At 32.2% G+C, this 13,772-nt stretch overlaps 3 protein-coding genes across 6 annotated transcripts in view; all 3 read right to left on the bottom strand.

Annotated features, from left to right (window-relative positions):
- The window catches only part of LOC109329613 (RNA pseudouridine synthase 6, chloroplastic-like), a 29,183-nt gene that overhangs the window by 2,463 nt on the left and 12,948 nt on the right, over window positions 1–13,772 (bottom strand). The window contains exon 10 of the transcript XR_002105560.1: window positions 6,933–6,935. The gene's annotated coding sequence lies outside the window, so the exon portion shown is untranslated. The remainder of the gene's footprint in view (window positions 1–6,932; window positions 6,936–13,772) is intronic.
- Window positions 1,553–4,742, bottom strand: LOC109329615 (E3 ubiquitin-protein ligase RHF1A-like). The gene is made up of 9 exons (XM_019563311.1): window positions 4,481–4,742; window positions 3,617–3,663; window positions 3,410–3,472; window positions 3,156–3,237; window positions 2,890–3,021; window positions 2,696–2,742; window positions 2,482–2,589; window positions 2,045–2,405; window positions 1,553–1,837 (listed from the first exon to the last, which is right to left on the bottom strand). The coding sequence occupies exons 1-9, from the start codon at window positions 4,607–4,609 to the stop codon at window positions 1,811–1,813; spliced, it is 996 nt and encodes a 331-aa protein (XP_019418856.1). The 5' UTR covers window positions 4,610–4,742; the 3' UTR covers window positions 1,553–1,810.
- On the bottom strand, window positions 8,105–12,674 carry LOC109329611 (RNA pseudouridine synthase 6, chloroplastic-like). 4 transcript variants are annotated; one of them, XR_002105559.1, is made up of 10 exons: window positions 12,332–12,673; window positions 12,109–12,237; window positions 11,754–12,008; window positions 11,589–11,670; window positions 11,100–11,215; window positions 10,962–11,016; window positions 10,623–10,734; window positions 9,429–9,598; window positions 8,664–9,011; window positions 8,105–8,571 (listed from the first exon to the last, which is right to left on the bottom strand). XR_002105559.1 is itself a non-coding variant. In XM_019563307.1 (10 exons), the coding sequence occupies exons 1-9, from the start codon at window positions 12,571–12,573 to the stop codon at window positions 8,727–8,729; spliced, it is 1,446 nt and encodes a 481-aa protein (XP_019418852.1). In that variant the 5' UTR covers window positions 12,574–12,674; the 3' UTR covers window positions 8,105–8,571; window positions 8,707–8,726. The 4 variants fall into 4 exon arrangements, 2 of the variants coding, with proteins under 2 accessions (XP_019418852.1, XP_019418851.1); XM_019563307.1 differs by having other exon boundaries at window positions 8,707–9,011; window positions 12,332–12,674; XR_002105558.1 differs by having other exon boundaries at window positions 8,469–8,571; window positions 8,670–9,011; window positions 12,332–12,672.

Raw genomic sequence — 13,772 nt, 5'->3', positions numbered from 1 at the left:
TCTTAACAATTTAAATTAGATTCAACTATATATATTAATTGTTCTTATTTCTCATATTAAAAATTGTTATCACTTTTATTTATATATATATATATATATATATATATATATATTGACCATTTTTATTACATGAATTTGTAATTATATTTATTATTAATATTCACGATTTCTCAAAATGTATGTCAATAATTAACATCGATGTCATTTAAATTTATGATGATTGACCCGATATTGGTAATTTGGTATGGTACGAATATCATACGGTCTTGTATCAAAACCACTAAAAATTGGCCTTATTGGCCGATTTTCTGTTATTGTAGAAAATGACTCAATTTAACAATAATGTTGGTATAAAATGTAAACCACAATATCACTTTAATAGGTTTGATTATCGGTATTGATTAGGTCTGTTCCTTTTCCTATATAGGAATACACTCTCCTACTAAAACCATCATGTGGAGATGGAAGTGGGTCATTTCTTGGAGAAATAGTTTTAGAATACACTCTCCTACTAAAACCGATATGTCCCCTTTTTTTGGTTTTTCTCCATACCTTTAAAACCTACCACACCATATGATTGGATAAATAAAAATGTCAACCATTTTCCTTGAAAATATATCTACATCATTCAACAAGATATTTATCTAGTGGTGTAATTAATATAGACACAGTTTTGGTGCCTACTTCCCAAGTCCAAACCACACCTCACACTGCCTGTATTTTTATAACGTTCATTCCACTAAACTCAGTTTTAGTTTTATATATCATTGGCAACGTGCAGTGCACTATGAGAGATTTATGTCATAAAAACAAAGCAATAAAGTACAAACCCAGATAAAGCCAAGTCCTTTTTTCCCTGTTATCCTCTGATGAAAAAGCTCATCAAAAATAAGTAAATATATTCACCCATGATTAGCTATAATACGTAGAGTGATGACATCTTTGCTCAGCATACTTTAGAGGAGCTTTATTCTGTTTTAGACAGAATCATAGCAGCAATGCTGAATTAACCAGCCATAACAATTGAGCCAAGAACATTAAACCTCAAATTAAAATTACAAAGAACTAGGTGGAGAAACATTTTGTATATGCAGCTTGAATAATATTTAGATAGAAAAAATATATATCTAGTAGGTGCCCATATCTTATGAATGGGGACAAGTGTCATAATACCAACATTATTATAAAGTTATTTTTAATTAAATAATATATATATATATATATTATTCTTTTCTATTATTTTATAATTATATAATATTATTTTATAATAAATTGTAGTAACTGAAATATAATAATAAATTTAACATGTACATAACTTTTTATTCATGTAATAATTATTTTATATATTGATTTATACAAAACGCACTAATATAGACTTAAACTTAAAAGCCCGTTGGGACCCACAGTTAGCCACTACCTGCAGAGGTACCCACAAATAGTACGGTATGGTCTCGGGTTAAGCATCACTCACCCGTTGCCATCCTGAATAACATTTAGTGTGGATGCAACATCAATTAATTATCAGTTTAGCAAAACTTCAGACACTATAAAGTAGAGAACCTCCAAAATTATTTCATTTAAGTGACTGAAGTATAGGCACATTATAAGGAACATAAAAACCAGAAGTATGACTGTAGGTGCATTAAATAATCTTAGGTATCATTACATATTTTTAACAACTTCTACATATCATAGACCATTGATAACAAACAATGCAGGACGCATACCAACAGGAACATTGGTTATTGAAGTCGTCTCTTGCACTTCTTCAACAAGTGAGACAGCATGGTTTAAATTGATCATGCCTGGTTTATGTCTTCACAGCATCATGTCCATTCTGCATGAAGAAAAATAACAGATTGAAAACATTAGCTACCTTTAACATTTATTTATAGTCAAGGTATTCTTTTCCAAAATGCAATTTACTCAATTTTTTCTATGGATAAAAACACCATGAAATCGTAATAGTACAGCACCAGTTAACTTTTTGTAATGAACTAATTTTCAAAGGACAAACAAGGGGATTTCATGGATGGAGTCTAACCTGAACACCTGGCGGACTTTCTGCACGACTAACAACCATGCGAGAAACAAGGGAGGGGGCATCAGAATTAATATCACGAACCAGATCTCCACTCTCTTCACATGGACCATGTCCAATGCCATTCTCTTCAATAGACTTCCCTTTTACAGGAAGCCCTGAAGTTCCCTCAGTATGGACAGGACTAAGAGGAGAAGTGGACCATTTTGAGGTAAGATCAAGACGTTCGATCATCCGTGTAACACTAGCAATGCCTGCATTCATCTCACGTTGAACACCTTTACTCAGTTCTTTTACTGATGCATTGCGAGCAAGTAACTTCTCCTTAAGGTCCCGGGTACTTTTTGAAATGGATTCCTTATATCTGTTGCAAGATTTCAAATCTATTAGCACCAAAGGCTAATAGGAGCATACAAGAATTCATGCGCGAATGTTATTACCTGGCTGAAGCAGCAGAAAATTTGGATTTGAATGACTCAGGGACAGAGAACATCTCAGAAGTGTTTAGTCTCCTCGCACTCTCTGACGGTGTGTGGCTATAGAAAACTCTGAACATGACCAGGAAATAGTTAACATACGAAAAACCAGAAGTAAACACTCTAGGGAAAAGCTCTCTGATGAATAACTGATGCCAGTGCTTTATATAACCAGTACCTGGGTCTGAAAGGAACATCACTGTGGGGAGTAGTATTTGTCGCAACCTAATTAACAGGGGAAAAAACAGCTGTCAGAGTTTGAATGTCAACAGCAGAGGGCACACCAGGAGTTGGTGAACTACCCCCAGATGGTGAAGCTGAAAGTATTGGTTGCATCTCAGGCAAATGCACCGAAGAGTTAAAAACAAGAACCTCTGAAGGGCCTACTCCAGATAATCTCTGCCTTTCTCGTCTATGAACAAAACGAGCTCTACTTTCAGCAGCGGCAATTAGGTGTTGCATAATTCGTTCGTCAAAACCAGAGTCATCTGAGGAAGAATCATCCTGCAACAGAAGAAATTGCCTCTCAACAAGGAACAACAGTATAACACTTGTAATTGTATCCACTAAACCAGCACATATATATTAACACAACAAACAGCTCCATAACACTATCAATTCTTAGATAGCTCACTCACATGGGAGCTAGTGAATGGATATGAGTGACTGTTTCTAAATGTTAAGCGTTTTTCAGCCTCCACTGCATCCAGAAGCTCTTGGCTACAAAGAGATAGACGAATGATCAAAATTACAAACTATATAGTAACAAAGGGCACATATCTATGATTCAAGAGGGAAGGGAGAAAAGCGAGAAACTGGGAGTGGGAGGAGTTTTCTTCCAATAAGAAAAGAAATATTATTACAAAGAAGAGTTCTACAAGAGAACATATACCTGGCAGGGTCTTCCAAACCAAGCGATTGAGAACATATTGGACACTCTTTGCTTCTCTGTGACCTGCAGAAAAAAGGAGCTATTTAGAACTTAGAATTAGCCAATCACAATCTACAACATACATAGTTGATGATTTCCATAAACAGAAAGCTTGTTTTCCCGGCTTAAAAGATCAAATGACCAATTTTATTAAGCAAATAGGCTTACCATTCAAGGATACAATGCAGATGATATTCGTGTTTGCAACAGGTAATCTGAAATATTGAAAAGGAGAAATGTCAATACTGTGTTCAACTTTAAGGTTTAGGCTTTACACATCAATATCTACAGATTGTGAATCATTGCTTGATTATGTATAGGCTTCAACTTATCCACATACAAAGCACAATTAACACATAAAAACATATCATATATGATGAGACAATTAGCAGGATTTAATTATCTTAATCCTCGAATACCCTTTGAGATCTAGATGCTAATTTAATTGGTACAAGTACAAAGAGAACACAACACAATCCTCATCTTCCTCATATATGCACACAACTACAAGTAAGCTCATGTAATATACTTCAATTATAGTTGCTTCGACGAGTACCATCCCCTTTTCTGCTTAAATAAACATCATGGAATGGCATAATTTACTCTGCTTAAATAAACATCATGGGAAGGTATAATTTACCCATGGTTTGCATCGACGATTAGTAACCGAAATAGATCCACTAATATATCCCAATCAAATAATATATATATATATATAGAAAGTTAATTTATAAGCCAGTTCAATCAACAATTCAACATGATAGGGCTCCAAAGGCATCAAGGTGAAGGACATATCAAATTCCCAAAAACACAGCAACCCTTTAGTCTTAAGTTTTAACAAACAGATAAGAACCCTATCAGAAACACAAATACTCAGCACCTACAGCAAAAATGAAAGCTTTAACAAGTACAAGTCAAGCTCTAGAAAATTCAATATGAGTGAACAAGGCAATGGGGACACGATAATTGATTCAAGTTGGTAACTTTTTCCAAACCCCATGTGGAAAATAATAAAAAAGTAATGGATCATACAGTGGGTGGGTCATTGGTATTGAAAGGTTCAAGGCATATACTGCAGGAGTCTTCATAAGTGTCATCATCAAAAGCTGCTGAAGAAGAGGGTGGAATGTGTGAAAGTGATGAAGATGTGAAATTGGCCATGGTTAAGTGAAGAGCACAGTGGGTGTTAGATAGTGAAGAATTTTTGTGGTGAAAGAGAAGAAGAAGAAGAAGAAGAAAACCCTAGAAATGGAGTGAGAGAAAGTAAATGATAAAAATGTCAGAGAAATAAATAAAAGGAAAGAATAGAAAAAGGAAAAGGAAAAGGAAAAGGAGGGAGAAAATGAAGGGATAAACCGATTCAGACGCTTTGATGAAATCAACGCATGTCCTTTCTGATGTAACACGCTCCATTATATGCCTTACTCATCTATTAAAATTAACCACATATCACTATTGTATCATCATATGTCAAAAAGTATTGTTAAGCTTTTAAGTGTTTTCTCATTTAATTATTATAAAATAAATTAGTTTAATATATACTTCTCTATCTATCCCTCTATATATCTATATATTTATATATATACTATAATTTCATTTTCCTACTTTGTTCATAAACTTTTTAATTTCTACAACAACAAAAAACTATATAATCATATTTAACCATCACCAACGTATTAATCACATCTCTAATATCTATATTTATACTATATATAAAGCAAAAACTTGAAATAACTATCACCATGATTTTATTTTCCTATTTTTCTCTTGATATTTTTTATTTTTAAAGTAAAACCATATAATCATAGATAACTATAATTAATATATCTCACTTTAAGTTAGATATTATATAAATATAAAATTATAACATGGAGTACATCCAATAAAATACATTCTAATTCTCTAAAATAAAAAATACAAATTTAATACTTAATATCATAAAATAAGAATGCGGGTCGGCAGACACGAAGTGTCTGTCAACACGCTAGTCATAATAAAACAAAAAGTTATAATATAAAGTATCCCTAATAAAAATATAATATAAAGTATACCTAATACAAAAAATTATAATTCTCCAAAATAAAATATATATAATTTAAATAATTTTCATTGTAAAAGTATAAATCTGGGTTAGCAGATACAAAATGTTTGTCATCACTAGTATATATAAAAATCAATACATCATCATTAATTCAATTATATTATTACTCATACTTAAAAATTAATGATGAATAACTTATTGATAATGTAATAAAATTTTATATTGTTACTATACATATTTTTTAATAATATTAATGATATATAATTTAGTTATTTGATACATTTAATCATCATTAGATGATTGAATTATTTTCTTAAAGTTGTAGAGTCAATGGGTTGAGGAAAATACTTTAAAAAATTAATGAAAAGATAAATCACAATAACATTTATATCTTTGTTTATATCGAGAGATGACACTTTTATTCTTAGAAATAAAAAACAAAAACTTATCTTTCTAATACTAAAAAGGATTTCGGTTTAATATGGTGTATATCTATTTTCTTAGAATGTTAATTAATTTTTGAGACATCTATTTATTAATTACTTATTGATTCTAGATATGGATTACTACTTTTGCTTTTCTTGATGTAATAATGTAATATTAGTCATTAAGTGTCTATAATCATTTACAACCTATGGTATAGTGATAAGAAAAAGTTAAAAGGGGAACTCTTATTAAGGAATTTAGAATAGTATGATAGATTAAAGGATAGTCAACTACTAAAGTCAAAATCTCTAATATATAATCTACTACTTATTTCACATTTTTTTCCAAACTTATCTTTATAACAATTATATATTTAATATAACATGTTCATCATCATTTTATTCATTAATAACTCTACATCAACAATAAAATACAAAGAAATTATCTTTTATGAGATAGTTCATCCTAATATTTTTATTATTAAATTATATTGTTATTTTTTAATTAAATTTATGCAAAATATATTATGAGTAATGTGAACGCATAAGTATCTACTAGTTAGTCATTAAGTCGATCACCATACTTAGTAATAAGAGGTCAATGGTTTATTGATTAATTTCTACACTGATAAAATTAAATTTTACATTTATTATACTTATAATTTATTTACAACATAAATTTTTTACATGGTTGTTAATCATTTTAACTTCAATAAAGTAAGAGAAAAAAAAAAAAGTATATTTTCGTATTAGAAGATAATTTATCTCTTTAAAACCATTCATTGTTTAACATTTGTCTTATTTATCTTCTTTTTCTAAAAGTTTTCATTTTAAAATATATCATAAAATAAAAAATAATACACATGTTAAACAATAAGTGATTTTAAGAAGAAAAGTTATCTTATGACATAAGGATATACTTTATTCTTTACTGATAAATACAAGAAGGATAGATATTGTGCTTGATGTCTAAATTTTTTCTTACTGCATCGCGAATATAATTGGCATACCTTATCACGATCTGATTCTCAGATTTTCCAATAGGATAAGTTTTATAACATGCCTTTTTTTATTATTTTCTTTGGGGACAAGATTTTCTATTTCTTCAATGATTTTGTTGACCTACATTAGAAAATTAATCACTTTTTAAGATTTAACACTTTTCATACATATATAACCTTATTGATAACAAAAGGATTTATTCCATTAATTGTTTTGGTATGTTAGGATTTTTTAAGTTGATATTTTTCTTATCTTGTTAATCACCTGAATTATGTCATATTATTATAATCTATCATATAAGTACCTGATGATACATCATACATGATTAGTTAGTATCAAATTTAAACTATTTTTTTATCTTTGATACGGTATTTTTTATGCGATGGGAAATTGAGAATTATTATTGATTTTTTTTATAACAGTGGATATTTCCTCACTATGAGTAATCTCATTCAAGGAGAGTATATAATTAATCTGCCAACAAGTATCACTCATATGAATCAAACTCTTAACTTCTTGATCTAATCTAATTAAGACTTACATCACTAAACAATACTTTACATATAATTATTTTAGTATGAGATCTTGTTTGTTGATTTTCAATCAAACTAGTCAATACAAATTTGTTAACATACCTTTTCGGCATATTTTTATTTTGGGAGGTCCGGAAGGATTTTCTTTTCAAAGATAATATATAAATTAAAAGTGATAAAGTCAAACTTTAACAGATTGTGATCTTTTATTATCATATTTTTCATAGTAACTTCTTTGAAAAAACAATTTTTATGCTATTTCTTGAAATATAGAGTGTAATATTGATGCACTGACAATATAAAGAATTATGCACAATCAGTCATCATCCACCCTCATTTGGATTACTTTTTTGTGAAAAGCCAGACATAATTGAAAATAAATAGTAGATAATGGAATAACAGTGTAAAAACTCTTACATTATCAGTGTATACATCTTTTTCTCACCAACATACTAGTTAAAGCAATCTTACTAGCCATAGGCTCACCAGCATAAGAGTAATGTTAAGGTAGACTCAGGTTCACAGTGAACCCTGCATGTGGTAGCATATTCACCATTCAATTTCATAATATACACATCGATAAGTATTTATGATTTTAAATTATCCTTTTAATGGCGGAATGTTGTACACATTTCGCTATAATGTACACATTTAGAAGTATTTATAATTTGAAATCATCCTTTTAAATTTCAAAATGAATCCAAAAGGATAGGCCCCATGCCAAAATATGACAGAGAACAGTAAAGCAAGTACAAACATTTTGAGGTGAGCTTAAGGCAATATTACAACATTATACTATCTTAGTCAGCTGCATTTCCATTAAGTTATGACATTTTCCAAGTTTTTCAATCTCAAAGTAAAAGAATAAACTAAATTCTCTATGTATGGAAACTTCTTAACTCGTGAATAGCCTATCCTATCTGGCTTACCTGTTTAGAGTTGCTTTTGATAGAAAGGGTGTTACAAGGTTGATCCCCAGCATATGACAGTGTTTAACAATCTCATGTACTCCTTTTTTTCCTCACTTGAAGGAAATCTGGCAAGCTTACTCCATTGGAGGACAAACCAACATAAAATGGTCCATCACCACTTGATCTTCTTGTGCCTTTCGAATATTTAAACCTGCATATAAAATCATAACTTCTTTTTTGGGCATAAAAATTGGGAGTAACATGAAATCGGGATATTTCCAACTTGAATGATTGTGTACTCACTTAAACCTGGACTAGAACAAAAACATAACATTACACTTTATACCAATCCAAAAGGCACACATTTCAAGCAGTTTCACTCCTCCACCAAGGCAAACCGGCATTGTAAAAGTGTTCACCATCATCCCATGAAATTTGACATGCTTGAAGACCAATTGCAACACTCGGCTCTTTTCCATGTTGTGCAACCCAATTTATAACAGCAGTTTCTTTTTCATTCTCACAGCTGAAATCTTTCTTGTATTTTCCAAATGGATTAAGTCCAGGATTAGCCATCTCTGCAATTGCAGCTGGCATATACATAGAATCACCAATTAATGGTGCCTTATAGGCAGCAAATTGAGCTCGGATCTGCATTAAAATGAAGTTACTATTCAGAATGTAATTTCCTCTTCCTAAAATACAATTATAAAGGAAATAAATAAGAAAATTTTCTTTATTAATTCATTATTCATTATAAATATAAACTTTAACACATTGCTAACAGGCTACCAACTGATTCACCATTCATACAACAGAATCCAACATTCAAGTTAATACCAGATTCTCGCCTAGTTGCATATGAAAACATCAAGGCAGCTGGCCAACAGCTCAGGAAGGCACATGACAGTCAAACACAAAAAATAAAGTAGTCAGCAAACCACTTATCTGTTCACGAGGACGAGAATTATCGATTAACTATATCTTCATTATATGTTAGAACTTAACAATCACAAAGATGACCCTTTCATAGAAGCACATACATTACGTAAAACAAGAGCTAACAACCTGATGAGTTCGACCAGTAAGAAGATTGATTGTACACTCATAAGCATAATCTTGGGAAGGCCATCCACAGTCTTCCACACAGTATTTGCCCTGAATAAAAGTAGTTGGCCAGGGAACCCTTCTGCATTCCATGACCTCAAGTTGACAAAGAGGCCATCCCTTGATAAAATCTGCACCCAATAAAATAAATGGATTGAATCTACAAAACAAGACCCTTTTTCGGAAACTGTTTACCCACACCATAGAGCATAGAAATGTTTGCAAATTAAAAGTTGAGATGGAAATGCCCGTGTACACATCATGTTGCTGCAGGTAAAATCAGAGTCAATGTAAACTAGGATAGGATAATACACACTCAAATCGTACTCCATCATATAACATAAGAATCATACATGTTCAGTTCAGTATCTAATTTCTATCTTGGCCAATGCACCTAACAAAACATATGATTAAGAATGTGAAGATATCTCAATTACCACCAAATACTTTCACTAATCATATCATTCTGATGGATGTAAGTCTGTCTTCTATTCTTAACTCTTTGGGTATTTTCTATTCTTTTCAGGGAGCGGAATGTCGAATATCATACAAAGGGCAAAGCTAATGTCTCCAGTTATGCTGGAGAGCCTCCACATTGGCCTTTCATGTGGAAGCTTCTGAAAAAGCAGTCAATGAAAGCACACTTATTTATTAGTAGTAACGATTTCAAGGTTCTGAAGCTGCTAGATCTGTGGTCTAGAAAAGGATCAACGACTGGGTCATGCCAAATAGAGATAATGTAGAAAAGGATCAATGAGTGTGCACAAGGAAGGAGCAGAGTAGAGAGCGTTTCAGTTATTAATAGGCTAAGCGGAGTGAGGAGATATATCTTCAAGGAAATCACTTGTTAGTATGGACAGAGAGAAAATTTCGTATCAAACAAATATCTCTCCTAACAAGTGATTTCCTAAAAGATTTTTCTCCTCCCTCCACTTAGCATATTAATAACCGAAACAATCTCTATTTCATTCATTCCTCTCACACACACACTCTCTCTCTCTCTCTTTCTCTGCCAACTCATCAAAACTAACTTTGGCCCTACTCTCATTTCTTCTGGAATATCTATATTTGGCATGATCCAGTCACTGATCATTTCCTAGATCACAGATACTATCACAAACAATCTTTGCAGATCTCTCCAACTTGTGTGGTTACCTTCAGAAATAAGTCGAGGAGCCATGTTATAAGGACGCATATAATGGGTAATGATTCCAGTTGGCAAAGGAGAAGCAGCAAGAGCAAGATAGAGCTTCTTCACCTTTTTCTCCTGAAAAAATAATAATTGCACAAGTGTTCAATAACATATGAACATGCAATATCAGATACAATTATTGTTCTTAGGAATAGGAATGAAAGGCAATTTTTCAAACTGTAGAAACCCATCTCATGAGAAACACCCACGAAGCTCATGCCTTGTAGGACAGTAGGAGTGTGCATTTTCAAGTAGTAAGGGGTTATACTAGCATAAGGTATGAAATGACATCATAAACTTACACGGATTTTGCCATGAAACACAGAGCAATACTCTTTAGTCCTAGCTAATACCACACTGCACATAAATAAAAGTCCATCATAATCTATGAGAGTAAGACTGAAAAGGATTAATTACTTTCTTTTATGAAGATGTTGTACCAGCCTTCAGTGCAATTATCAATCTGATGGGTAGTCATCAAAGGGGTTGTAAATCCCAAGGCACGAGTTGCAAAGGTAGCACAACTTTCTTCAATGTTGTCAGTAGTGCCACCTACCTGACCAAAATTAAAAACAAAATAAATAAAAAAAACTGAAAAACTCTAAGCAATTAATTACTCAATCATGTAAATAGAAATAAATTTCAGAACATGTCATAACAAATATTAAATTTAGCAATTTTATTCAGTGAATTTCTATCTTCTTGACTGTGTGATCCTAAGAGTAAAATCTAGGTCAACACTTTTAGATGGAACACCTTAGTATAATCTAAAAAAATATCCCACTCATATTATGCAGAACATGACCATTTGGTTATAAAAATTGAAGGACTCTGCAAGATATAGCATCTAAAATTACGAAACAATTCTATTCAACATATATACAGCAATTAAAAACTCTTCTGAGGTCACGCTGGAATTGATTACATACTGATGTACCAGCAGGTTTATCCAAAACTACATACGATTCTGCCACAGCAATTATCCTTGATCTCCAGTCAATTTCATAGCACCTTTAAAAAAGGCATTCAAAGATCAAACATTATCTTGCCTCTATAATCAACAGATAACAATTCCAACAAACACTCTGGTATACCTAGGAAAGCGTTTAGGATGTACATGAACTCGTATATACATTCCCGGTTCAACAAATTGATCCACGCTAGTTATACGAAAAGTCTTTTGTGCCTCCCGCACAGTTTTTCCCTTGATCGAAGTTCTTTTTTGCAAAACCGACGGATCAGTTACTTCTTTGAATGTCCTAATTTGCTCTTCCGTAGCATTAGGAGGAGGTTTTGGACATACAAGAGCGTAGTGTACAGCTCCAAATTGAATTAAATCTGAAACATACCTTCATAGAACGAAACTCATATAAGAATGATCACGTAAAATAGATAATACAGGAAATTCATAAAATATATGATACGAAGACACAAGTGCATAACGCTTACAGAGGAGGAAGATCGAGTGCTTTGCAAATAAATTCTAACACAGATCCTTCTTCTGATACGACTAAGTGTTCAATTCTTGGTGGAGATTTGTGCGATGGACATGGAAGTAAACGATCATAGTTTTGATAGCTTCAACAAAAGTAGGTTTCAGTAACAAGCAAAAAATGAAAGCAGCGGAAACATGCTTGTTTTGTTTCTTGAGAATGATGAAGTAGCTAACTACCTTTCGGAAGAAGATGTGGCGGTTAAGTTTGCGGCGTCGATTGTTGAGGAGTTAGTTTCAACGGCGAGTATAGTGTTACTGTTATGTGAACTCCGATAACACCGACTCGGCACGTGGTTATTGTAGTGCTTGATAATAGCTGAGGGCGAGATTCCAAGCGCACGCGCTGCCGCAGTTAGACGGAGGCTCCGGTAGCCACCAGATAACAACATTGACGCCGCCGCAACCGTCACCGAGGCCATTTTTTATCTTTCTGTCTTCGATTACGAACAACTTCGACACAGTTATCGGGTTGAGGCGGGTGTTTTGAAAACTACGCATGTTATTTGTAACCTTGTAAATGGGCCTTAATAAATAGACAGGGCTTTATCTTAGACCTTCAAATTTTGGTTGGTTCATGAAGTGAAAGGATAGAACATACAAAGGATGTGAAGATTTTAGCAAGAGTGACAAGTCTGTTAGCAAATTCAATTTTGGAAGGGAATGAATTAAAAAAAGATGACATGAGAGCCATAAAATATGTTTGTAAGATAAATGTAAAGCATTTATTTTCTTTCCCTTCAAAAATAACAATTTTCTCTTTTTCTTATTCTCCAAAATTCAATTCACAAGTATTACTATGCGATGATGGAAAGTGTTATAACTTATAATGAACATTTACTTAACTTCTTATCATTGTTTGTAAGTAGGGCCGGAAACGAATAGAACCGAGTGAAACCAGAGTTCAATTCAGTTCAGCTCGAAACTCGACTCGAGTTCGATACGAGTTATTTTTTTAGTTCGAGTTCGGCTCGGTTAAAGTTCGCGAACTGTCCGGTTCAGTTCAAATGGTTCATTTAGACAACTCAAATAACTAATTAAATTTTAAAAAATACTACAAAAGATTTTATATATATAATCATAATCTTGGTTATACATATAATAATAATAAATATAAAAAATAATGTTTAGGTCATAATAAACATAAAAATTAATTTCGAACTATATTAAACTCAAGTTCGACTCATTTATTTAACGAGTTCAATTTTTAGTTCAAGTTCAATTCGTTTGATTCATGAACCAAGTTTATTGAGTTAAATAATAAATCGAGTTTTGAACGAATAACATGTTAGTTCTGTTCATTGTCAGCCCTATTTGTAAGGAATGAGGTTAACAAAACTTCATCAAATCAAATTGCAAGTGGGGTGTATACTTAACTCATGATACACTCTAACATGTACTTGGATCATAAACAAGGGTAACACCTATGAACACTTTCTGTTTTTTTGGAATATTTAACATAGAAATCGTTCTCTATATTTCTGAAAGTTGTGCTTCTGGAGATACTCTTGATTCTTTTGCTCATTCCATGTCCTTTCACATATCTGTTAAAATCTCTTGACCAGCTATTTTTAGAGTATACTAAGAGAAGGGAAATATTTGGAAACCACTAATTCGTAAA

This window comes from Lupinus angustifolius, chromosome LG16 (assembly GCF_001865875.1).
Source record: "Lupinus angustifolius cultivar Tanjil chromosome LG16, LupAngTanjil_v1.0, whole genome shotgun sequence".
Lineage (NCBI taxonomy): Eukaryota > Viridiplantae > Streptophyta > Magnoliopsida > Fabales > Fabaceae > Lupinus > Lupinus angustifolius.
This window is presented reverse-complemented; position numbering and strand designations above follow the sequence as displayed.